At 42.8% G+C, this 26,211-nt stretch overlaps 1 protein-coding gene and 1 long non-coding RNA gene across 4 annotated transcripts in view; one reads left to right on the plus strand and one right to left on the minus strand.

Annotated features, from left to right (window-relative positions):
• Positions 1 to 4,399: 4,399 nt before the first annotated feature.
• Positions 4,400 to 8,468, minus strand: B430319G15Rik (RIKEN cDNA B430319G15 gene). The gene has a single exon (NR_029474.1). It is a non-coding gene; the product is annotated as an RIKEN cDNA B430319G15 gene (long non-coding RNA).
• Positions 5,235 to 26,211, plus strand: part of Plod2 (procollagen lysine, 2-oxoglutarate 5-dioxygenase 2) — a 68,793-nt gene continuing 47,816 nt past the window's right edge. For 2 of the 3 annotated variants that reach the window (NM_001142916.1, NM_011961.3), the window contains exon 1: positions 7,822 to 8,167. In NM_001142916.1, the coding sequence (NP_001136388.1) occupies positions 8,059 to 8,167 (109 nt within the window). In that variant the 5' untranslated portion in view covers positions 7,822 to 8,058. Of the gene's footprint in view, positions 8,168 to 26,211 lie in introns of all 3 variants that reach the window. The other variant, XM_030244393.1, reaches the window with a different exon arrangement.

Raw genomic sequence — 26,211 nt, forward strand, 5'->3', positions numbered from 1 at the left:
TTTTTTAAGTTTATTTAACATGGCGTTGATTGTAGGTTCCTTGCATATTGCCTTAATTATGATGATATACGTGAATCCTTATATTCCATACTACGTTTATCATAAAGGGATACTTGCTTCTGTCAAAAGCATTTTCTACATCTAATGAAGTGATCATGTGTTTTCTGGCTTTGAGTCTGTTAATGTGCTGGGTTACATTAACTGATTTATGTACATGGGACCATCCCTACATTCTTGGGATAACGCCATTTGCTTATGGTAGACAATCTTTTTTGATGGGGTTTTAAATTCATCTGTAGGTATTTTATTGAGGATTTTTCATATGTTCATTATTGGTATTGGACATAGTTTTCTTTGTTTTTTCTTTTTCTATTTTATTTACTTATTTCTGAGTTTTGTCTTATTTTGGTTTCAGGTAATACAGGAATCATAAGAGTTTGGAAGTGTTCCTTTCTTTTCTGTTATGTGGAATAACTGACATAGTACTGGTATTAGTTCTTTGAATGTCTGGGAGAATCCCAAGCTGAGCCAGTCTGGCTATGAGCTGTAGAGATACATTTGATTTATGATATCATTTAGCTTCCAGGTTTTTCTACTTAGGTTTTGTCTTAATGATCTATTGGTAAAAGTAGAGTTTTAAAGTCACACACTATCACTGTGTTGGAGTCGATCTATGATTTTTAAATATGATATTGTTCATGATGCTGCTATCCCTGTGTTTGATACATAAATGTTTAGAATTGTAATGTCCTCTCGGTGGTCTTTCCCTTTAATCTCTGCTGACCAGTTTTGGCTTGAGGTTATTTTGTCAAATATTAGAATAGCTATTCTGGTGTTTCTTTGTTATACTTGCTTGAAAAGGTTTTTCTGCCCATTCACTCTAAGGTGTGTCAAGCCTACACTGGAAGGTACATTTTTGGATGCAGCAAAAAGATGGATTCTCTTTTCTAATCCAATCTGTTAATATGTACCTTTTTGTTGGGTAACTGAGACTGTTAATATTGAAGTTATTAACCGGGCGTGGTGGCTCACGCCTTTAATCCCAGCACTCGGGAGGCAGAGGCAGGTGGATTTCTGAGTTCGAGGCCAGCCTGGTCTACAGAGTGAGCTCCAGGACAGCCAGGGCTATACAGAGAAACCCTGTCTCGAAAAACCAAATATATATATATATATATATATATATATATATATATATATATATATATATATATATTGAAGTTATTATTGAACACTATTTATTAATTCCTGTTATTTTCTTGTTCTTACCAAGAGATAGCTCTCTACTTTTGCATACATTAAGGACGAGTCTGTGATCGCTGGGTGGAGCCAGGCAGATGTATCTGTGAAATAAACTGTTATTCTCCTTCATCAAAAGGGACTCAAAAGCTGCTTGTAAAATAGTCTGTCAGGAAAAGACACAGTCTGAAAAGCCACACTTTACATAGTGTAGAGTGACTTATAGCAGGGTTCAGCCTGGTCTCGATGAGAACAACAGAAACAATCCCTTTTAGAGCACAGATTGCTCCATTTCCCTCCTTTCTTCTCTCCTTCCCTACCTGATATCAAAGAAAAATGGGACTACTAGAACAAAAGAGAATATCAAAATCATACTAGGAAAACTGGGCCCAAGAACTTACTGAGAATCAGTAAGTTCTGGGGAAAGGTGAAACTACCTCACTTGGACCCCAAGTGGAGGACACCTGAAACTCCCGTGTTGAGAGTCCCACAGACCAATCATGTGATCACCCAGTGTGTTCATCACAGGGTAGACAGGCACAGAGGTCCTCTCTGTCCCAGGGACTTGGGGTCAGCTTTGTGGACACAGCCTATTTAAACTCCTTCCACTCATCACCCTGTGTCTATCTAGTTGGACTTGTTATCCAGCTGTGCACCCTTTCTTTCATCTGGATCTGGTCCTGCCTTTCACCTCTACAGTCACCAGTCTCCTACCTCACTCCTGCAGCTCTGCTCTGACTTCATCATCTGTCTCAATGGCAACAACAGGAAGAGCAGCAGCATTTCCAGCAGATTCCCAACCTGGCTCCCTAACATCTTCCTGAAGATATGTCCTTACATCTGTCAGCTTCTGACTCTCAAGCTTCTTTGAAACACCCTAAATTCTGCTTCAATGTCTTTAACGGTTTTAGTCATTCTATACCTGACAGAGGATATATTTATATCTACATCTACATCTACATCTCTATCTCTATCTCTCTATCTATCTCTATATATATGATATGTAAAAGTGCAGTTTGAGAGCTAATATAAGTGGTTGAGAATGACAAGAAGAAACGTATTTAATTTGGCTGGTTTCTTAGAATTTCTATTGCTGTGATAAAAAAAAATGCAATGGCCAAAAGCAACTTATGGAGGAAAGGGATTATTCTATTGTATAGGCAAGTGCATCTTCAAAAGACGTCCAGTCAGTAACTAGAGGCCAGAACCGAAACAGAGATTATGGAGGAGTGGGACGTATTGGTTTGCTCTTTGTGGCTTGCTCAGTCAATTTTCTTTTAACATCAGGAATCACTAGTCCAAGGATGATATCATCTACAATGGGCTGCGCTCTCCCACATCAATCACTAACTTACTTTAAAAAATGCATTATAGATGCATTATAGATGTCTACATGCCAATCTTATATAGTTTTCTCAATTGAGAAAGTCCTTCTTCACAAATGACTATAGCTGTGTCGAGTTACTATAAAACTAGACAGTACAGTTGGGTGTCAGAAAAATGGGCCTACCTGCCATCCTTTGTGAATTAATTTTTGTTCAACAAATCCTGATACTGTTGAAGGACACAGACATGTTTTTCTATGTTTTTAACATAGTATGTTCATACATTTGTATTTTATTTGTAACTTTTTTCACAGACTTGAGTACTTATTTGTAATAATATTAATAATAAAGATTCCTAGTACTTCACTGGATAAATGAGACTTAGGGCCTGGGTCACAGAACTGGCTCAGTAAGTGACTGAGTGTCATCCCTGAAACTCATAAAGAGATAACTCACTTCTACAAAGATACTCATTCTTTGACCCAGCACATCTCTAGTAGCACTCAGGCACTCCAATGTCAAAAATAAAATGTTTGTTAAATTTCAGTCCCCCTTTTCTAAAACCTCCATGCAGTGTCTAAAAAAAATGTTCTTAGTGATTCTTTCTGATTATGACATAACTTCCTTCCCAATCAAGACTAAGCTACAATTTCTAGTCCTTAGATGCACAGTACATTCATGACACTTCAGCTTCCTGTGCCTTGGGGTAGTACTTAAGTAAGGAAATGAGAAAATTTCAAAACAAAAGAACCAGAAAGAAATCATTAGAAACTACTGTTGAACAAGAAAAATGTGACACTACCCCACAGCTGATCACAATTAGTAGCATTTTAGTGTTATCTGTGTCAACAGATATGTTGCGGCTCTGGACTTCATTGAAACATACTTGGATGACAAACACAGACACCACAAATGTCTCCTGCTGGGCTTGGGGGATGACTCACAGCACAGACAGACTCGTCGGAAAGCATCTGCTAGAGTCATCTTCTCAGAATGCCATGCACGATTTGGCTTTCTATGTGGTCCTGGCCTCTTTTTGTTATTTTAACTTGGCTGAGTTAGTTTTAAGTATGACATCATTTTCCGATGTACATGGACTTCACAACTTATATCTACCCAGGGAAGATGGCTAAAGCATGTAATCAAGGTTTAAAAAAAAAATGGCGTTTCATCTTAAAGTGTTGGAATGAGAACTGAGATTTCTTATAGAAAATTGTATGTTATTAATCTCTAAGGACACAGACAAATGAGAGTAAATTAAGCAACCAGAACGTGAATCAACATTCCCTGCTATAATTATGTAGCTTTGTTTGCTCATTGTTTCATATGCTAAGCAGCTCATTTTCTGACTGGCTGAAAAGACATTCAGCTCTACACTATGTACACTATGTACGTCACCCGGGGAAATCATCTTTCCTTAGATCACAGCTTGGAATAGCTCTGGAGCTCCTGAACATGTTCCAAACCTTTCATCCTTGAAGAGCAGAGTCAGCATTGTGGTAACGTGGCCATCCGTAAGAGAGGGAAGGCTGCACTCTGACATGACCAGGAAACCCAGGGTTTAGATGAAGTCCGGGGGGGGGGGGTCTGCTGTTTTCTCTCTCTCTCTTCTCCACTGTGTGGCTTCTCCTCCCTTCAGAGGTTAAGTAAGATCTAACATGTGTATGCTAACCACTCGGACCAGTCTCCTTTTCCTAAACGTCTTCTTTTGGATCAGTGTTGTCTGTCTGACTTTATGGTTTCCTTTACTGATTTCTGCCCCTCCCTTTCCAGACGGGCCTGCTTTCTTTCATTTCGTTTCTTGGCTATCTGGTTATTTATTTTTTTCCTAGTTTGTTATAGTGTTCCTCTCCCTGTCCACCCACCATGAAGCATATCCCCAGAGCACAACCTCTAATTCCCCCAACAAATAGTCACTGAATAAATATTCCTTGACATTTTTCCTCTTACACCCACATACAGACCATCACATTTTGTTGGCTGTACAGTAAAACTTATTGAGAAATTGACTTTGATTTAGTAGTACCAATGTGGTTAACACCATGACCTTTTTGCTGGGCTCCAGTCTTTAAATCGGTCTGTAGTGTTGCCTTTCACCCACACCTGCCCCTTGATTCTTCATCCAACATCTGGAATCTCATTCTTTTTTAACTCACCTCAAAGCAAACTTCTGCTCTGTCTACAACATTCACAGGGCTTTTCTGTTCACTTAGATCAAAGGAGGAAGTCAGGCAGGCTCCCTACGTGCTCAGCTGTTTCGTGGGACAAGAGATACAGAATCTCTAAGGTGGTTGAGCTTAACTTGAGCTGGTTGGTTCAATGAAGGAGGGGTGTGTTGTTTGTTAGAAGTCTTTATACAGAAAGATAACATGAACTTGCAAATGCAGGCTTATTCCTGTTTTCTCCTCTGATCTTACCATTTCTGAGCATGCCAACCTAACTTCCTGTAGTCCAGAGTTACACAATCATTAGCAGGTTGCTGTGTCTCTGAGCACAGCATGCTGGGAATGTGTGGAAAACAGGCAGAGTTTCATGGCCCTTCCGTCAAGGAATGTTGGAGTTGAGAATAAAGATAGTGCAGATATCTTGCACCTTGACTATGCTATCTATGAGGGGTAAATTATGCATCTGGTCTGTGGACTAAAGGCCCTATGTACTGGGTTACATTACAAAATGAATGGACTTCTGGTTGTCTTTTTTGGACTTTCTTCAACCTCACCTACTCAGTTTTTTCTGAACACTCTTCCTGTAACCAAGGCTGACATTTGGGAGGAACCCAAATGATGACAATGATTGCTATACAAACTTTCTTTTTCTTTAGAGGTTATATATATATTATTACTGGACAAACTGCACCCCCAATTTAGACATGAGCAAGTCTCCAGGTTAAATGTTGAACTCCATCTGATAGGACTGATCGATGGCCATGGTTCAGTATAAACCTTCAGTCTTGCCATTGTGTGAGTTGTTATAGACCCAGCTTTGTTCTCCTCCAGTGTCTTCTCTAAGAGCTGTACCTGATTTTGTTACCTGTTTTCATCCAGATTCACTGGGGAAGAGGACAATTTTGCTTTTGTTTCTTGGCAGGAACCGCTTGATTCTGAAACTCTTTTGAGAAGGCATGGCAAGAAGCCAAATCAGGTGTAGAGTAGAGGAAAGGAGAAGAGAGTGCTATACAGATTTTGGAGAATAAAAACAAAACATTCATCTTGTGGTGAGAGACAAAGTATGCCAAACCAATCAAGTGTAGGATACAGAATGAGGTGGCTTATATTTTAGTGAAATAATTTGAATTGTAGGCAAATGGGTTAGGATTGTTTCCGGTTCTGTGGAATCTTTGTGTTTAGGGATGAAAACAAAAATCATGAGTATGATGGGTCAAGCCATAATACAGAGTTCCACAGTTTGGGTACAGGAAGCAGCCACAGGAAAGTTGGCCAGTGATAAAAAGCTTGAACCAGGGCATCAAGAGGTATGTTACTTAAGCAGGAAAGAATGAATGGAAGAAGGCAGAGAAAATGTGAAGAAAAATATAACAGTCCTCTAGGTTGGTGCTAGTGAGAGCAGAGATTGACAAAAATCTGGAGCCATGTAAGTAAGAGGATCATTAATGAAGATAAAGAAACTAGGTGTAAGATCTGGATTTGATGAGCTAAAGAAGCTGAGTGTTTGCCATGGGAAGTAGATATTTGTGGAGTAGACAACTCCAGCCTACAGGAGGGCTGGAAACCCGAGAGGGCTGGAAGGATTTGGTTTCAGGTTGTTACTGAAGCGTCTGGCTATTTTGAAAGTCTCAGAGACTATTGCTTTATAGAGGCTCTTAAGTTCTGCCTTTGAGACTCAACAGACTGTCATGGTAACCAATAATTACTGGTAGGCTCTACAGCTAAGCATACATGGAAATTCCATCACTAGCCAGGCAAGTTGAAGACTCCAGAGGTTCGGGGAAGCAAGAAATCAAGTTCAAGGAACTTGGCAGGCCCAAGTCTGGATTTCTGGAAACATATTTAGCCAAATGACCAGCCCTTCTTCTGAGGGCTGATTCTACTTGCCCCTGCTTGGATTCATGACGCTGCACCTGCCACCCACACTGTAAAAGAATCCACTTCTTAGCTGACCCTCTTCAGAGAAAAAAAAGTTTCACTTCATTCTTCCTTACTCCATTCTTCTGCAATCACAGTTTCCATTTCTTTGACTATTTCTACTCATGTCTGAAGTTTCCCCAATTTTCCTTTATTAAAAAGAGGGAGGAGGACAGACACACCAAGACCTTCAAAACAGCAAGGACTGGCTCAGTCTCATGATTATTTTTTCCTTTAAATGTCACACTCCTAATATTTACACATTTTCCCACCTGCTTTCAATCTGCTAGCTAGTATTCCTCTTGAATTTATGCCAATTTTACAAAACCTGTGATCATAAACTTTGAGTAATTTTAACTTTAAAAAATCAGACTTAGAACGAGTATTTCCTTTCTCCTCCCATTGCAGGAAGATTTAACTACGAGCTTCTTGAACGCGGTCAATTTGATTCTTTCTTCATTTTTAAGCATACACGGAGTGTGTGAGACAAAGTTGTCAAAACTTTCACCCCTGCACAACTCAGTTTAAATCCTGGGACTAAAAGTGTAAAAACCAGAGGACAAATGACTTTGCATAGACATACTAATCAAAACCCAAAGCAGTGGAGGTAGCTCCCAGGAGACCAGGAATGGCTCCTCTACATCTTCGGAAGTAATTTTCCATGTGCCTGGCAGGGCGATCTTGTTAAAGCACAGCCTCAGGTTGCCCAAGCTGGGCTTGGACTCCGTCGGGTTTACAAGCTTCATTACTGGAAAGAGTCTATGGCTCTCCTGGCACCAGCAGCGGCAGAGATGTTCACCGGACAATGAAAAGTTTCTGTTTACAGACTAAAATCAAAGCATGGCCTTCCTTGACACGGTGATGGCGAAGTTCAGAAGGAACAGCTGGGAGTGTGACAAGCGCCTACTCAGCCAAGCAGACTGAAGCCCTCGCAGTCACCACTCACCTCCGGGAGCGCCGGGTTCAGTAGAGAAAGAAGGTCTAGCCAGGGCGTGCCGAGGAAGCTTCTGGAACCCCGGGAGAGCAGAGGGGCGCACGTTCCACAAGCAAGCTCCCTGGAGCCCCGGCGTGAGGCGGTGCACGTAGGCGTAGGCGACTCGGAGGGTGGGGGTGCAGCCGGGATAGCCCGGGACGCGGGGTCCCGGAGCAGCGCCCCGCCCCCGGCCCTGGCCCCGCCCTCCTTGGCTGCTCTTAAGCCCGCGCCGCGGGCGCCTCCGGTTCCGTCGTCCGCTCCTTGCGCTCGGACTCCGCCGAAGTCCGCTCAATCCTCTCCGTGCTCTTCGGTACCCACGCAGTCCTCCCAGTCCGCCCTCCGCTCCAGCCCCGGGCTCACGTCTGGTCCTGCGCTCTTCGGGGTCTCAGCGTCTCGCGAGAAGTCCTCGCCACAGGCCTTCGGCTCCCGGGTTCAGGGGCGGATGGGGGACCGCGGAGCGAGGCCGGGGCGGCTGATGCCCATGCTCGCCCTGCTCTCCTGGGCGGCCGGCCTGGGCGTGGCGGAGGAGACGCCCGGGCGCATCCCTGCAGGTGAGCTCTGCTTGCTGGTTTCCACCGGCGGTCTAGAGAGAACTGGGCATGTTTCCTCTTTGCTTGCTCCATCCCTGCGGGACCTAGCCGCGGGGCTCCCTGCTTTGAGATTGGCAGGGACCTCCTTTCCTGCGCCCCGGGAAGCAGCTTGCCATCCTGCCTCTGTCTACACGCAGCGCTCGGGACCCGGCTACGATCGGACCCAGTGTGCTCCCACCCACTCCTCCTTCCGTTACACTTTGGGGCGTCCCTGAGCCCTGGCCCTGGCCGGTGTTCGGAAGCTGAGCTAAAGCTAGTAGTTGGAGGCAAGTTCGTGTGAACAAAACTTTCTGGGTTCAGCCAGAGGAGAGCCCCGCCGCCTATTTGTCTCAACGGGACTTGCAGCGCTGCTGTATCGCGCAGGGGAGTTCTTTGGTCCTTTCTACTTCTGGGCCCTGGGCTCAGCTCCCTGGAACTGAGCCTTGCGTTTAAATGACCCGATGCACTCTGGTGATGAGTGGGTGGATGCGCTAATTTTGCATTCTATAGTAACTAATTAGATTCTTTTCCTCTGGAAACTAAGGCGAGGAGCAAACATTTCTACCTTGGAATTCCAATTCAGAGGGTAACACTTGGCACAAGTCCAGTTGGACCCTGTAACCATCGGTTTTTGTCTTTCTCATGGCGCAATAGGTGAAACTTAAGGACTCAGAAGCACCTGGTTCTGTGGAACAGTGCTCGCTTTGTTGGCTGCAGTCACAGGGAAATCTGAACCTGTATGAGTATTCTGATTTTGAAGTAACTTTTATCTCATATCAAAGGTATTTCTTTCAGCATAGTACTAGAAAAATCACACAGATAAATGAGAATAGAGACAGAATATAAGACTTTACTCTGAAAACGGTCTTTGTTAAAACACCAAAAGCTTTTATTGATAAGTAAAAATAACCGCCAGGATTTGCTAATTTTAGAGTTTGGCTTCAGCTTCTGTCTATTTTATGCCACCTCGATGCGACTTCTCACTTGTTTACAGAGTATATCCATGCCAGGCTGCTACCTTTAAATTTGAGGTTAAAAACAAACAAACAAACAAAACAAAACAAAACAAAAAACCCAAACAAACAAAAAAAACAACAAAAACTTCCCTGTGCAAGCTTTTACATTTCATGGAATTGGATGTTAAATTTTAAGGGATTGTAATATCTAAGGCAGGGGATTTGAGATACGAATGTTTTTCATATAAAGCCTATGGTTAATATCTGAGACATGGTTTCTGTGGTGGTAGGTGGGCCCAGAGTTCAGTTATGAGCTAAATGTTGGAAATGTTTCTGCATTAATGGAGCCAAGTGAGGAGTAGCCATTCTGGTTACACACACAGATAGATGGTTTCACATGTTCTGTGGTAAGCTAATAGATGCAAAAGATGCATTGTTTGGTTATTTGGTCAGATTTATTATCAGCTGTGGTAAGTTTTATCCCTGAAGTAGTATAACTGGAAATTACTACATGGATATTACTACATAAATAATCTTTCAGGTCTAAGTTGTCTAGATGAGTGGGCTTTCAAGAGTGCAGATCACCTGTGACAACCCCCCCCCCCCCCATTATTTGTCAATGTGTTCCAGCTGGTCAGTAAAAAGAATATTCAGAGCTGGGGAGATGGCTCAGTTAGTAAAGTACTTGTACCAAAAGTGTGAGGACCTGAGTTCTGGATCCCCAGGGTCTACTTAATAGCTAGGCCTGGTGGCCTGTGCTTATAACCCCATTGAGGATGAAATAGACTGTAGGCAGATCCCTGGAGCTGACTGGCTACCTAGTGTAGCCTGCTTGGCAAAGCTTGCTTGGCTAATGAGATCCTGTGTCAAAAAGAGGTGGTGGCTGGTACCCGAGGGATGACTCCTGAGACTGTCTTCATGCCTTCACATGCAACCCCCCCCCCACCAGTGTGTGCTCACTCTCCCACATAAAAGGAATGGGCCCTCTTGATAATTTGAGCCATACCCCCTTTGTAGGAATTGCAAGTCTAGCTTTTTCCTTGACCTCTACCTACTAGATGGCAGTGGCGCCCAGCTATGAAAGAGGGAACAAAAGAAGGCTTCAGCAAAAGGCCAGCCTCTTGAGAGGCAGATGATCCAGGCTTGAGAATCACTGCACAAGATAAATAGGTGTCCTAGAGGCAATGTGACATTACAATGCTATCAGCGGGATTATAGGTCCTACTCTGCCCTTCCATTTAGTTTTGAGAGTTTTCTGGAACTTCTGGGCTCACGTGAGCCTCCTACTTCAGCTTCCTGAGTAGTTGGGATGGCAGGTTTTAGTTGTTTAAAAGCCATTTTTCTTCTAGCAGTTTTCCATTGTGACGGTGAGTGTGCTTCTGGAATAAATTTCCTGGCTTTGGCTGTGAGTTCAACACTTGGGAAAGTCCTGCTTGTTACAGCAACTGAAAGGTCTGCTGTGTGCTGCCCTGGATGTCTTTTGGCAGCCCTAGTAGTCCAGGCTCAGAGAGACTATCGAAAAGATTTCGGTTAAAATCATTTGTCCCCATTTGTCCTCGCAGCATTTATCAAACTTTTCTTTCCTGGAGCTTTTCCCAGGCAGAGGTCGTCAGTCAGGTTCTAACGTTGATGCTTCTTTCTGTACTCCATGCCTTCTAGATGAGAGAAGTGGGAGAGGGCTTTCCTGCCAAGTCTTTGCAGTCCGGATGCTAGTCCTGGATCCAAACTAGTGAGTGCTTTTAGAGGTATCTTGACTATTTTATGGACTCCATTGGGCCAAACCCAAGTCTGGAGCAAAATTGAAAGAGATGGTTTCAGACATTTCTGTTAAGACCAGCATTTTTCAATGATGTTCATTTATAAGCTCTTTAATTTGCTATGCTGCGTTCGAGGAAGGAAGAGAAGGCTTGTCCCCTATCTGCTGATGCAAACCAGCAATTTACAGGGCGGAGAGGGAGACAGTGAGTCCCCAGAGAGGCTGTGGGAAGGGAAGGCGGGAAGCACCATCTCGGGACTCTGCCTTTCCTGCTCTTCTCCCCAGTCTGAGACCTGGGAGAGCCCGCACTTGCTCTCTTCTGTGTTTGCTTTCCTTTCTTTTATAATACGGCCAGTTTCTGCAGCTCAAACCTGTTTTGCTTTGTGCTTATAATTTAATGACTTAGACTTTGTGAAGCAGAGTTTCACAGTCTTCAGAATGCACACCTGGCCCATTTACCACAAAAAAGATTCACCGTTTATTTTGTAAAGCTTAAGGTCTCTTTTAAGAATTAGGAAAAGCAGCATGCAGCCATTGAGGTTAGTAGGTGCGCTTCTTCCAGGCCTTCAGCTAACTTGTCTCCGTGTTCTTTCTCACTCGGGGACCCTTGCTACCAAGATTTAAGCGTGCCCTGTCAGCCAGGTCTGTATTTCTGAGCTGTTGTTAGCAGCTCCTTTCCATAGCTTGTGTTCCCCCCCACCCTCCTTGATTTCTCTTGATCCGAGACAGTGCATTCACTATTCTCATCAGGTGCTTGTATGGCACAATCAGCTATAGGACCAGAGTTGAGATTTGGGGTGTTTCATACCCCCCCCACAAGGCCACTGGGAACTATAAGAGGAGCCCGTTCTCCTTCTGCACTCTTTCTGTTTTCTCCATGCCCTACCTGCCCTTGGTATTGTTCTGTTGGACTTTTGGGTATTTGGGAAAGAAATAGCAACTGGGCTTCAGTGACTTAGAGCGATGGTTGTTTACCAGGGAAAGCATGCTGTTCGTAGGTTATGCATATGGTGGCTTACGTGCAAGACTGACTGAAGGCCAATATGCCCCTCAGCCAGGGACAGAATGCAAACCACAGGCCAAACCCACAAGGTCAGACCCAGCTTTGTGCTTCATATGGCCTTTCAGCAACCAGACTCCACAATTTAGGATAGATGGAAAAGATCAGAAGGCGAGTCATATATCATAGCCTGTGAAAACTTTATGAACTCGGAGCTGTATTGGCTGCAGTCGCATTCATGTGCTGACATATTGTCTGTGGTGGCTCGAGCGCTCCCAGGCAGAGCTGAGTCGTTCCCCACAGATGGAATTGACTACGCAGTCTTAAAATGTTTACCGGCTTGCCCTGTGCTGGTCCTTGCCATAGAGGATGACATTCTTACTGAAGCTGTAACACATGCAGATTGCTCCTCTCTTGGAAGGAGCCACATTTGGGACAGTAGCAGCTGGCTGTGGGCATGCCAGAGGCCTGGTTTTCATTTTAGATGTTGCCAGTGATTTCTGCAATTTTTGAAACACAATACTTGCCTCTAACTAGATATATACTTTGGTGTAAATACTGTTTATGTAGTTAAAAACAAAGTATCTTTATTTTGGCCAAATGGAATGGAGACACTTTTTTTTTTTTTTTTTTAGATTTATGTTCTAGAACTTTATTCAAGGGAGGGACTTGGTGATGAGTTTTTGGCTTACTTCCTTGAATGAAATAATTAGTATATTTGTCCATCAGAAGTTTTAGTCCCTTGTAACTGCAGCAGTAAATCAGGTTGAATCTAGAAAGCAGTGAAATTTCAAGCTACTTGAACTGTTTTGTGTGTGTGTGTGTGTGTGTGTGTGTGTGTGTGTTTTTCTTTTTTTCCCCTCTGTGATCACACTATAAAGGAATAATTTTCAAAGCTATTACCATTGCAGTTACCCCACCCCCCACCCTAGTAGTTACTCGGAGTCTTAGAATATGGGCTGTGTGACTGCCCTGAAGTTGCCTTGAAAGGCTGGTTTGTTAAGCAGTTGCTGACAGTCAGTGGAGCACTGTTAAATTATTACCCTGCTCATTGGGTCACAAGGATACTTTTTATACTCGAAAGGCTTCATAATTTTAAACTGTAACTTCAAATGAGTTACTGTTTATGTAAAGAAATGCAGTTTATAATTTAAAATATAGTAACTTTGTGTTCATTTGAATCTGTTTTCATTCAGGATAACTTCTCCCTCCTACAAACATACAGATTTTTTTGGGTTTCTTTTTTTTTTTTTTTTTTTTTTTTTTAAGATTTATTTATTATATGTAAGTACACTGTAGCTGTCTTCAGACACTCCAGAAGAGGGAGTCAGATCTTGTTACAGATGATTGTGAGCCACCATGTGGTTGCTGGGATTTGAACTCCGGACCTTCGGAAGAGCAGTCGGGTGCTCTTACCCACTGAGCCATCTCACCAGCCCTTTTTTGGGTTTCTTAAAGGAGGTACAATTATGTGCTAAGGGACCTGTGACAACCTTGTTGGTTCTGTATACGATTTCTGTACTGCTACGACAACTTTAGCTTAACATCTAGTCTGTAGGCTTAGAAATTGCAGAGCAACCAGTGAGGCGTCTGTAAGGAGGCAGTGCGCAGCCCTTGCTCCCCATGTCGGGAGCAGCCAACGCTGAAATCTCTCCTTTTGCTGTTCTTTTGGATTGCCACTTCTCACAAACCTGCAAGGTTCTGAGTGACAGGACAATCCTCACCTTGCTGAGACAGGGAGACCCTTGCCTTGGCGTAGCCTTCCCTTCTGCCTTGTGGATTTCTGTCAGTGAAGGACAGCTGGATTCAGAGACATCACCAGAGATGAAAACAAAACAGACTAACAGATCACCACATTTCAAATGTTAATGCCACCACCTACAGTACATGTTTTAGTCCCTGCGATGATTCTTAGTGAACACAGGATAATACATGGACCTATTGAGGGCTTGTCCGGAGGTGTTTCTGTCAAACCAGGGTGAGTTTAAGTAGGACAAAGGTAAAGTGACATCTCATTTGTTAGATTATGTGTTGATTTTAGTACTATCTGTCTTAGTGATAGATAGATAAGACATCCATTTATCATGCTAACTTATCTGTGTCATTTTTGTCGCAGGGTTGCAGTGTCAGACGTTGCTCAGGAAGTCCTCCATTTGCTCTTCGGTTTTAAGATTTCTTCCAAAAGCAAAGCGAAAAGAGGCTTTTCAGTAGATTTCAATAGTGTGGTTGTATCCCAGGCAGACAGGTGAAAATTTCTTATTGCATGGAATAAAGGGGCTTTCAAATACTAGTTCGTATGTTTTGAAGAGGAGGGTCTGGCTGTGTAGCTCGCCTGGCTTCATACTCGTACTCCTCCTGCTTCAGCCTCTCTAGGGCTGGCTAGGGTTGTAGATGCAAGCCATCATATTTGCCTCAGCACAGACTGTTCTTACACTCTTGTCGTCCCTGCCTCAGACACTCAGATACAGGGAAGAGATATCCCTGCCAGGTCACACCCTCTCAGGGTGGGCCACCTCCGCCCTGTTTCCGGTGTCCCCTCTCTGGAACTGCCAGGAAGGGCTGACAGACCAACGTGCGTCTTAGATTCCTCACAGCTGAAGGCTCAATTCCCACTGGTCTCTCCCGGCCCTCATGAAGTCTAATCCCGATTAGCACCTGGCATTTACAGATAACTTGGATTGCAGAGGGGTTGTGGAAGACAAAACTGACTCAAGACATCCAACCTTGGCCATTGCTGCACAGATGACCCTTAACCCCACGATTCCCCGGGGCCCTTTAAACTTCCTCAGCCAGAAGTGAAAAGAAAGCATTTCCTTAAGTCTAACTGGGTAATGATAGCTGACCTTGGGCCCATTTTCTTGGGTAGAACACTTTCTCCCTCCTTAAAGAAATGACTATGTACTTTCTGGGCTGGCCGAAGCTTCCCGTTCGTCCCAGTGTCCTGTCCTGTTCTCTAGTAAACTCTGCCTGAAAATTGCTCCTTCTCGGTGTTGTACTCTCCCCATAACTGAACAGTGCCGCATGGTTGACTGTTCTGCAGGCTTAGCAATGCGTGAAAGAACTGCATGGATTCAGCCAGTCGCCAGGTTCCTCTTGCTGCAGCATCCCTGGTTGGTAGGAGACCCAGAAGCCCTCCTCCTTTCCTCTAGAGCCCAGGGCACATGTTTGGTGCTGCCTTTGGTTTAGTTAGCTTGGAGCCAAAGTTTATATGAGGTCTTAGGGGGCTAATTACTTAATATGTAATATCTATGGCCCAGAGGGGATCCAGTTCCTTTAGGTACTTTCCCCCTTTTAATCCACTTAGCACTTATATAGCCTAGCTGGTCCTAATCTCCTGGCCTTTCTCCCTCTGTCGCCTTGGGATTTCAGGCCCATGTCACCAGGTGTGCCTTCTAATTTTGGTATTCTAGATTCAGTTTCTAACAGGTTCCTGGAGCATTTAGAAACTTTTCTTCTTGCTTCTTTAGGTATGGTAAACTCCAGCAGCTATTTTTGTTTTCAACAATTCTGCAAATGGAGAGTTTAAATCACGTCTTTCAAAACCCAAATGATCTGACTAATTCACTCTCCCAGGAAGCCTTGCTAGACCTTGTGCCAAACGGCCGGCTGTCTGGTTGGTTGTTTGGGTTTTTCCAGTCCTGGTCAAGCCAGCTCTGAGACCTCTTGTCTCCAGAGGTCTCGGCTCCTACTTCAGCTGGCATTTCCTGGCTGCCAGCCTGCAGTGTGGCTGTGGCCAGAATGCTCTGCTCATCCAGGCCCTACTAATTCCTGCTGGCCTCTTCTAGAGGACAGTTCTCTTTTTCTTCTTAGTTTAGTTTAGAGAAGGTTGGAATTTTTCAAACAGTGACTTTACCGGGTAACCAAGGGCAAAACAAAACCAAACCCAAATCTGGAAAATCACCAAAGCAAAGAAATGACCAGACCCACGCCGCAGACAGGGTGCTCAGTGTTTTCTGACTCGGTGTCCTTAAAGCCCCCATGCTCCTGGCATGCGACTGGTTTCCAAAAACCTATGCCCAACTTTTGTCTGGCCAATCTTTTATCTTCTTGCTTTTCCCAGCACAATATTTTGCAGAGACAAATGCTTTCCAAGGTAGGAGTCCTTGACATTCAAGATAGAAAAAGAACAGCGAATGGCTGTTTGTAGCCTAGCCTCTCGGAGACTTGTTAGCATAACCCTACCCATTTAATAGCTTTCCATTTTCTTCAGTAGGAGATAGATTTTGTGTTTTTCTTTATCTACTTTTTAATTTTTGTGCATATAATTCCTTTTCCCCTTTATTAGTTATTCGAGAGCTTCAAGTCTGTACATGTTTTGATCATATTTACATCCTGTTCCAATTCTTTCCAGGTATATGCATCCCTCCTCCCTTCACACCCAGCTTTGCTCTCTTTAAAAAACCCTTCAGGGCCCGTTTGTGCTGCCCAGGTGTGTGTGTGTGTGTGGTGGTGGCCCAGTGGAGCTGGGAAACTCCTTTGTATTGTTATAATTCTTGGTTTTGAGTAGGCTTTTGTGATTCTGTAGTTTATTAAATACTGATTTGAGTAACTAAACTTTATTTTTTTCTCTAGTGAGGGTTTTTGTTGATAGCTAACAGCACCACCGTTCCCATTGTTTGATACTCTGGATATGACAATATTTCGGGGTTCCAATGTTTTATCGAATGCCTTAAGTTTTGTTGCTTTATGTAGAGAGAAGATAAAACTAACACAAACAAAATCACAGTAGACTCAGTTCCTTTGTACACTGAAATTGTAGGAGTCATGATAGGACAATAATTCATATGCAAGGTTGAAGAAATCCAAAATCCTTTAGAGTGAAGAGCCAGGAAGACAGCTGGCGCCAGGAGGCAGGGACCTGAGGTCCCTTCATTCTGTAAGCTGAGCCCTCACCATGCCAGCAAACCTGATTGGCAGTGTAAGAGCTTTTCCCCTGAGTCCTTGGGAAAACTGCTATTATTTTATTCGACCAAAGAGAACAGAGATAAACAGTGGTCTTGTATTTTTGAAGTTCCTAGTTATTGTATCTCTCATGAGATTTTACTGAAATTTGATGTGGCTTTTTTTCCTAATGAGCTTTTGATTTAGAGGTAAGGTAATGCTAACAATAACTAGAATTAAATTTACATTTTAAAATATTCCAAATGTTTCATATGAGGGAGAAAAACAGTCTAGTGTTGATATGAAGTTATTTTTTTTTTTTGTCTTCTCAGAGGAATTAGATAATCCAGTGCATTTAAATACTGTAAACATTTTTTAAGGAACTGTATTCTGTTGTTTCCTTCCTATTTAAAATTTATAAGTTAATAAAGATGCTGCTGATAACCCTGGAATGGCTAAAACTCAACCTATGAAGTATGTGCTATTTAAAAATGTACTCTCTTTAGTTTCTTTACTGAAATAGTTAGATTTATCCCATAATTTTAAAATATGATGACATTTATTGTGCTACAACCATAAGTTCAAAAGAAGTCACTTTGTAGGAGAAGAGCTCATGAGTGTGTGTGTTCTGGAGAGTGTACGTGCATGCTCGCATGTGCTCTGCTAGATACAGAGATCACCCGTAGGCCTTTAGAATGGAATGCCTTCTGGCTGGGTTGCTGTCTCAATGGTATTTGTTCTTGGTGTTTGCATATCCACAATTGAATGTTATCTAGTGAGCAGCAGCCTTATCGATAATGCTTGCAGGATTGCTTTGCCTTTTCTTTTTCTTTTCTTCTTCTCTTTTCCTTTTTTTTTTTTTATCTACTCTTTCCACAAGGACCACACCCTACATCCAGCACTCGGGGATCAAATTTTCTCTTGCTAGGTAAGTGGTTTAGTTGAGCTAAACCCCCAGCTCTCCAAAATGACTTTAGGTAAATTAAAGAAAGAAGTTCAAACAGGATAATCAGAAGGAAAGTGTGTACATTTTGTAAAAGCAAAATGACTCTTGTGTTATGATACTGTAACATTGCAGAAGCGCTCACCTTGATTACTGGGGGATTAACCATGAGTTGTTGACTAACCAGGTAAACCTTAACAGTTATTCGTCCCAACATATTACGTATTAAAGAAATATCTGGTTTATTAAAATGGTAAATGCGTTAGTTGTGTGGGTAGACTTTTTAGTGCATAGGTGTACATGCTCATTTGCACATGTGTGCATACACATGAACATGTATGTGTGTGTTCGTGCCTGAAGGGCCGGGGTTGAAGCTGGGGATCATGCTAGAACTCTCTACTTTATTTATTGAGATCTCTCCCTGAATCCTGTGCTCGGAGATTTTTATTTTATTCTATTTTAGCCAGCCAGCTTGCCCAGGGGATTTTCCTGTCTTCTTTCAAGTACTGGGATTATCAATGGTCCATACCCACTCAGTTTTTAATATGGATGCCATGTAACCAAATTCTGGCCCTTGAGTTTGGGAGCTTGCATTTTATAGAGCCTAGCTACAAGTTAACAAAGTTATTTATTACTAGGTGTTACATATTTGATGTTTTTATGTTCTTCAAGTACAAGCATTTCCCCCTACTCGGTGTCAGGTCCTAAATAGCTAAGCCCACCACATTGGTCAGTCAATGGCTTTTCCCTGACTGAGGCTTTTGTAGTGCTTATGATGAGTGGCTTATGATGATGGGGGTGGGATCCTGGCTGAAGTGTGCAGGATCAAGTAAGAAGTTTATGTTTTAAAACGTGCTCAAGATAAGAAAGAGCCATCATGGATAGTGCATTCCCTTTCCTGTAGCTAGGCTCGGATTCTGATGGGCCTGTGTGAGCAGCTCAGTACTAGATTGCTTGACTAGCATGTTCAAGGACCAGTGTCAATCCTCAGCACTGATAATGAAAGTAAACCAATTCATCATAGGTGGAAGACATGCATTTTTCTCAGTAGTCATAATCTCCCACATGGGAATGAAGTGAAGAGTCCATTTGCACTGTAGGGAAACCTGGAAAACACTCATGTGAGGAGGTGACAAGAAGCCGAGTGGCAGAGAAATCTTCATATGTGAAAGACAAGGGCCCAGACAACTAAGAAAAACATTGATCAGAATCCACTGATGGGGTTTTGTAATCCATTTTGATGACATAAGTTGAACCTTTAATTCTGTTCAAAGTAGAAATATGGATTGGTCAGTTTCACTGTAGGACTTTATCTAGGTTATGCTAATTGATGCCATGGCATTTTACATTGACCATAATGAATGTACTGTTCCAGATGTTCTTGCTCGACCATGGCATTTAGCTTGTGGTCTCCTGTGGGTGGACCTGGTAGTATTCTCTCTCCCCCGTCTCTCCCTCTCACTTTTTCTCTCTCCCTTCTCCTCCTCCCTCTGTCTAGACACACACTCTCTCTTGCGCTAATGCGCGCGCGCGCGCACGCACACACACACACACACACACACACACACACACACACACACATAGTGTCTGTTTCTCTCTCTCTCTCTCTCTCTCTCTCTCTCTCTCTCACACACACACACACACACACACACACACACACCACACATTCTCCCTGTATTTGTATCTCTCTCTTTCCATCTGTCTGTGTCTGTGTCTGTGTCTTTGTCTGTCTATGTCTGTCTGCCTGTCTCTGTCTGTCTGTCTGTCTGTCTGTCTCTGTCTGTCTGTCTGTCTCTCTCTCTCTCACACACACACACACACACACATTCTCCCTGTATCTGTATCTTTCTTTCCATCTGTCTGTGTCTCTCTCTGTCTCTCTGTCTCTGTCTGTCTGTCTGTCTGTCTCTCTCTCTCTCTCTCTCTCTCTCTCTCTCTCACACACACACACACACACACACACACACACACACACACACACAGGAAATTATCTGGCTGCTTCCATGATCAGCAGAGATGGAGAAAGGTAGACATTATCAACTATATGGATGTTCGACAGTGAACAGGGTCACGGTGCACATGTCTCTTGGTACTTCTGATGAATTGAGGTGTAAGTCTCCCGTGCTGTGAATGACATGAATTGTTGTATTAATTTCACCTTCATCCTGTTTAACATTACCACGAGTTTAAGGATGATATTCATTTATTTTGACATACAAAGAGAAATACAGGAGGAATACAGAAGAGTGTGCTTGCTTTCTGAGAATAGCCAGTGAAGGTTCACTGTAGAACACTGATAGAACCCTAACTGTGAATTTAAAGTACTCATGCTGTTGTCTTTGATGCTGGGCTATGTAATGTATTTGAAAGCTAAGGGCTTACAAACTGCTTACAAAGTAACGGAAAGATAAACGGTGTGGAAACAGTGTAGGGCAATAGTTAAGAGGCTAGAGCTTTCCAATGAGCAGATGAGCCATTAAGGTGTCACACATGAGCAGATTATCCCCTGCACAAGCTTCTTAACCTCTCTGAACTCTCACAGTTCCCTAACAGTAATGCTGCTTCCTCGGCAATAGAGGAAGCGTGCCTACAAATGGAAATTGCCCGATTTGTGCTATTACTCTTGTACCATTGTAAGGAATATAATTCTAGTTAGCAGTTTTTCTAAGGTGGAAGCTAAATATAGTGGAATTATTCTTACGTTCACATAATGGAATATATACAGGATCTCATCAGGCTTTAACAAGCTAAGCTATAAAGGCAGCATTTTGGGAAGACCTCAAAGGAAATAAAAGATAAATTTAACTGTGCAGATGTCATCTTTTTGATGATGCTGATTACTTTAGTTTCAAAACTTAAATTTTTTGCCATTCTTCTTATATATGATTTTTTTCCTCCTTTTTTTTCTTTAAGCCCAGATTTCCTTGGAATTTATGATAATAAACCTGTGATTCGCTTGTCTCCTCCTGAGTCTTGTCCAGGGTTTGATTAGTCCAGGCACTCAGATCTGCTGTGTGCACCATTATTTCCTTGGTGCCTGCTTTATTCATCTTCAGTAGAAGTATATGCACACATTAGTCAATGTCTCAGACAGCCACCCCCTTTAAATACACAATCTGAAACTACGATGATCTGAATTCATCTCTGCTGCTGGTTCTCAGAAATTCCTTCACTAGGAGGTTTGTGTGATCAGATCCATTAATCTCTGTTTCTAAACTCCCTCACAGCTGTCTCCATCTGACACCAGGTTGCAGAGTCAAATCTCTTCTGTTTATAGGATTTCAGAAAGGTCAGAGAGTGTTGGGTTTTCAGGGTCAGGGAATTTAACCTGAAATCTCTCTTTATTTATTTTTCTTTTGGTGGGGAGAGAGAAAGAAGGGGGGGGGGTCAGGGATAGATGGGAGAGAGGGACAGACTGGCAGGCAGAGACACCCCAGAGCCGCCTTGCCCATAGATAGGGCTGCAGGGGGCCTGGAGTGAGGGGTGCATTGCTCCCAGTTCCTTCACTTGGATACTTTGTACTCCTGTCCCTCTCAAGTTCAGTGGCCCTGGAACAGGAGACATTCTCCCAAAGGACAAATGATAATGTGTGCCAGGGCTCTGCTATGAGTAGTAGGTGCTGCTGGGCTTCTGTGGATAGGCACTGATGGATGGGTGATTGGGTGGGGGATCCTGTAAGATCCAGCATGGCTCCCAAGAAAGAATGCTCTGTCCTGATTGGCAGATCTGCTGTGTGACGAAAGATTCCTCATCTCAGCTCATTGCCGAGTCCACTGCCTGCGCCCTGGGCTTCTCCTGGTTCCAGGTGTATCTGTGTTCCCTCAGCCAGTACTCACCGTACTCTTGGTTGTCAGCCAAGCTTGCCTTTACCTGTAGCTACTTTGGGTCACAGTTCAGGACCCTTTGACTTTTAAAATTCAATTTAGTAATTTTAAGTCCTCTGTTAGTGCATCCATGAAACAGTTTTTGATATGCACTTTATCTGTTCTCTAAAAACTGTCGCCCTAGAAGCGGAAGCCTTCGCAGAGAAAGAATATTTTACTATATTCTCACTGGAGTCCTTCATCTGCCAGTGTGAGAAAGCAGTGTTGATTTTTCAGCTGTTTATTTAATTTTTTTTTACTGCATCCATTTTATTCAGTAGCTTTTATGAATTTTTAATAAATAGCGAGTAGAGTTATTTCTCTGTGGCGAAACCAGCAACAGCACCACCACCACCACACCAGAACTGCTTGCTTCTGTCTCACTGTTGCTAAGTAGCCGCTGAGCAACCCCTCCTTTCCCTGTCCTCGGCCTCTGGGAACTAGGATTCTATCCCCCAGGTCTAAGGGAGCAGGTTGTTTAGGTCCGTTAGCGTGAGTGAAGTCACGGGCTCTGTCTTTCTGTGCTAGCTCTTTTCAGTTAACCTAATGATTCCCATTTAATCACAGTTGTTGTAGATGATTCTTTAACTCTTTTGTAGCTGAGTAGTATTTCCTTTTTGGTTTTTCGAGACAGGGTTTCTCTGTATAGCCCTGACTGTCCTGGAACTCACTTTGTAGACCAGGCTGGGCTCGAACTCAGAAATCCGCCTGCCTCTGCCTCCCAAGTGCTGGGATTAAAGGCGTGCGCCACCACTGCCCGCCGCTGAGTAGTATTTTATTGTGTGGATGTATGTGTGTCTTCAGCTGTTTAGTGACTCTGGATTCATTTTGAAGACCTGTGTCCCGAGGGCAGGTCTTTCATGTGTAGCATGTCCTAAAATGCTCCAGTAAGAAATGCCAAAACACCAATAAAATCAGTGAGGACTGGTTAATATACAAACTATGCCATTATTTAAAATTGTGGTTTTGCTTGCAGTGAAATGGGTTTCTGTAACTTAAAATATAGTCACTAGCAAATTGAATTTGTCTGGGATTCCACTGTGAAGTAGTATGTAAAATATTGTGATTTTTTTTTCAAGTTGCTATCCCTTCATGTATTTTCTTTAGAAGATCCAGTACATCCATGTTAACAGGCATGGAAGACAATGTCATATTCTGCCCTGCTTCAGAACGTGGTTCTGTAAGTCTTTCCCACGGTGCTTATTTGTTTTCGGGGCACGTTTTATACTCGTAATATTTAGGTGTCTGTGGAAGGCTTGCTTCAGACTACCTAGGTTCTACTCACTGTTGAACAAATACATCGTTTAGTATGATGCCCTAACTCAAATTATTTTGTAATAGTATTATTGAAAATACACTTTGGACCCATTTTTACTTGTTTGCGTGTGATTTGTAAAAGGAGAATGTCTCACGGAGTGTGGGCTTTTCCTTTCTTGTGTCATGTATCAAAGTGAATAGCGGAAAGTTGTGTGGCTTGTCATCTTGTTCCCATTGAATCATGCCAGCTTTGCCAATACTGCTACTGATTTATTTCTGGAATTCATAATGATTTTTATTTTACTCTCTACTTAGCAAAATAAGAGGGTTTTTTTCCTCCATTTTTTTAAAATCATTTTACTGGAATACACAATCTACTTGAGTGGAGGAAGCACAACAGAGAATTCTATCAGTGAATATCAATAATAAGAAGAAAGAATGTGTGTGTGTGTGTGTGTGTGTGTGTGTGTGTGTGTGTGTGTGTGTTGATGATCCAGTGTAAAAATAATGAGGTTGTAACCTACCATTTCAGGTCTCCTCAGAGCTTTGTTCTGTTTTGTGTTCATGTAAGCCAGGGGTTCTCAGCCTGTTCATTGCAGCCTCTTTTGGGACCTTTCACAGGTAGCCTAAGACCACCAGAAAACATAAGTATTTATTATGATTCATGATGATAGCAAAATTACAATTAAAACATAGTAACAGACATACTTTTATGGGTGGGGGCTCATCATAAGGAGGAACTGTGTTGAAGGGTCACAGCATTAGGTCAGTTGAGAAGCACTGTTGTAAGTGGACTGGGGATGCTTTGTTTCTGAAGGAGGAGGCTTGAAAAAGCAGAGCATGAAAAACAAAACAAAACTTCCTGGAACTGAGCAAGATGTGTCTGTGGATTAGCTAGACTAGTGGGCCTGCCATGATGTTCAGAGTTCAGACCCACAGATGGGTAGGGGACACTGTACCAAAGAGCTGGAACTGTACTTAAACGAAGAGAGACTGCTGAGATCTCCTGAGGTGGAAGGAGCTTTGCAGGCCCCCTCTCCTGATGACAGTGCGAAGAATTGATTGACTAGGTCTGGAGTGGTTGCTGTGAGGTCCTTTAGAGTATGGGACAAGGGGAGGCGATGATGGTGTCTGACATGGGACAGGTGACAAGGAGAGGCTGGGCCACATTACACGGATAGAATTCTTAGACACATTGCACATGCCCAAGAGCGAGGAACATAGGATATAAGACATGCCTACATTTTATACATGCATGTCAGTTAAATGCTTAAATTTGCTTTAATCTTCACAAAGCAAAAATGGACTATGCCTGCTCTACCACTCTGACATGGAGGTAACTAGAGCTGTCTGAGAAGCTTGGTGACCATTTTACCTGTCGAGTGCGAAAACTAGAATTCAGATATCTCATCAGCCACATAAAAGCCAGATGTATTGCACATCTGTAACTCCACCTCTGGCAAGCAGGGACAGGTGGATCCCATGGGCTTGCTGGCCAGTTGGCCAGCCTCACTGAAACAGCCAGTTCTAGGTTCGTCATCAGACCCTGTCTTAAAAAATGAAGAGGAAGACAACAGAGGAAGACCCTTGAACCGATGACTTTTGGCCTCCACACACGAATGCACACACATGCACAGACAGACAGACACACACACAGTTATTTTTCTTATATCAGCATTTGGCCAGTGATACAGTAAGGAAAGTTGTTATCAGTCCTCCAACTATCTAAGAACAAGACTGACAAAGGAAGTCCAGTCCTGGAACATTGATTTATTGCTGGTTTAAGACCATTTTCCTGCAAATGCATTTCTTCACCCGGTAAACTCTTCTTTTCTTTAGGTTTCATTGTTAGTATAAATTTCTCAGAACTAACTATTCCCTAACCTTCTAGTTTAATACAACTTTCTTCTTTAAAAATACCTCATCTCACTATAGTTTTAAAAAGGTATTCTTTGCTCATTTATCACAGTTAGCATGAAACCTTTGTTTTGTGGCAAAACTTACTGTGTGTTGTCTTAACCATTCCCCAAGTTACGTGGAGTCAGGAACCTGTCTTTTGAAGTAAATCCGTGGAGAATATTTCTTTACACTGAGAGTTTGTCAGTCATTAGTTTATGTTCTTCTCAATTTTAGTATTTCTTTGGCTTCCTGTGGCAGGCATCTCTGGAGGAGTTGGCACCTGTTTCAAGGTGGACAATGGTAACTCTTGAAAATAAAAATGAAACAAGTAATATAATTTGTAGGACCTTAGGGCAGAGTGGAGCCTGGAGTTAATTTAAGTCTGTGGTTTAGGAGCCAGACTTGCCTCAAGAATGAAAGCTCCTTTTCCTTAAAATATCCAAGTGTCCTGCTACTCTGGTACTCTCTGGCTACATATGAGGTTTTCGTCTGGCCATAAAGGAAAAAGGACTAAATGTAGCCTTGAGATGCTATTAGTTCTTATCTTAGATTCTGTATTAGTTCCTCTGGGATCTAGTCTAAGCATCTGTGTTCAACACAGTCTTTAGGTGTTCCAACTGCATGAAGGTTTCAAAGTCATATCCCAAAAGAGGATGGCGCTGCTGGAGTGTGTGGGTGGAGCGTTCATATTTCTTCAGTCATTACTTATTTTCCGTTGGCAAGGGACTCTCTAGATAGGTTGTTTGTGTGTTTCTCCAGGAGTCTGGAATGTTTTCCATGCTGTTCTGCTAGTTATCAAAACACAGTTACCATTCACGGGATACCACGGAGGCTTGACATGCTTTGCACTGCTCTGCTGCAGTCTCGAAGTGCGTGGCTCAGTCTGGCGTTTCTTTCAATAAAAGCATAACTTTCCTATGCTTAAATTCTGGATATCATCAGAGGGGGTGTATGCAGTCTGAGCAAGTTTCAAGATACATCTCTTACATGTTGGTAATCAGTTTACTATTGGTGAAAACATGGGCTACAGATATTTTAACAGCTCACTGTATTGTCTGGTTGTAGCTTAAAGTCCAGAGAGTATTTATATTACCTGTGGTTAAGGACTACATACAGAGTGAACAAATGAGCTTTCCACATCTCAGTATTAAATACATTTTAAAAATCATACAGGAATAGCTAGTGAAGAGGCATGCTGGCCGGTGCCATCAGGTACCCTGACCCTTCAGATATTAAACTGGGAACTAAGACATTAAAGACCCAGGACCAGGAACACAGATCAGTGGTGGCACACTTGCCTCCTGTATGCAAAGTCCAGAGTTCAATTCCCAGCATCAGAAAACTAAAAGCAAAGCAAGAACAATGAAATTGAAGTTGAAAGCATGTAAAAAATCGTCCCCCTGGGGCTTTTCTCATGTGGTAATTAGGAGCCACAGAGATGTTATATTTTTTATATGGCTTTTCTAATTAT

This window comes from Mus musculus, chromosome 9 (genome assembly GCF_000001635.26).
Source record: "Mus musculus strain C57BL/6J chromosome 9, GRCm38.p6 C57BL/6J".
In the NCBI taxonomy this organism is placed as follows: Eukaryota; Metazoa; Chordata; class Mammalia; order Rodentia; family Muridae; genus Mus; species Mus musculus.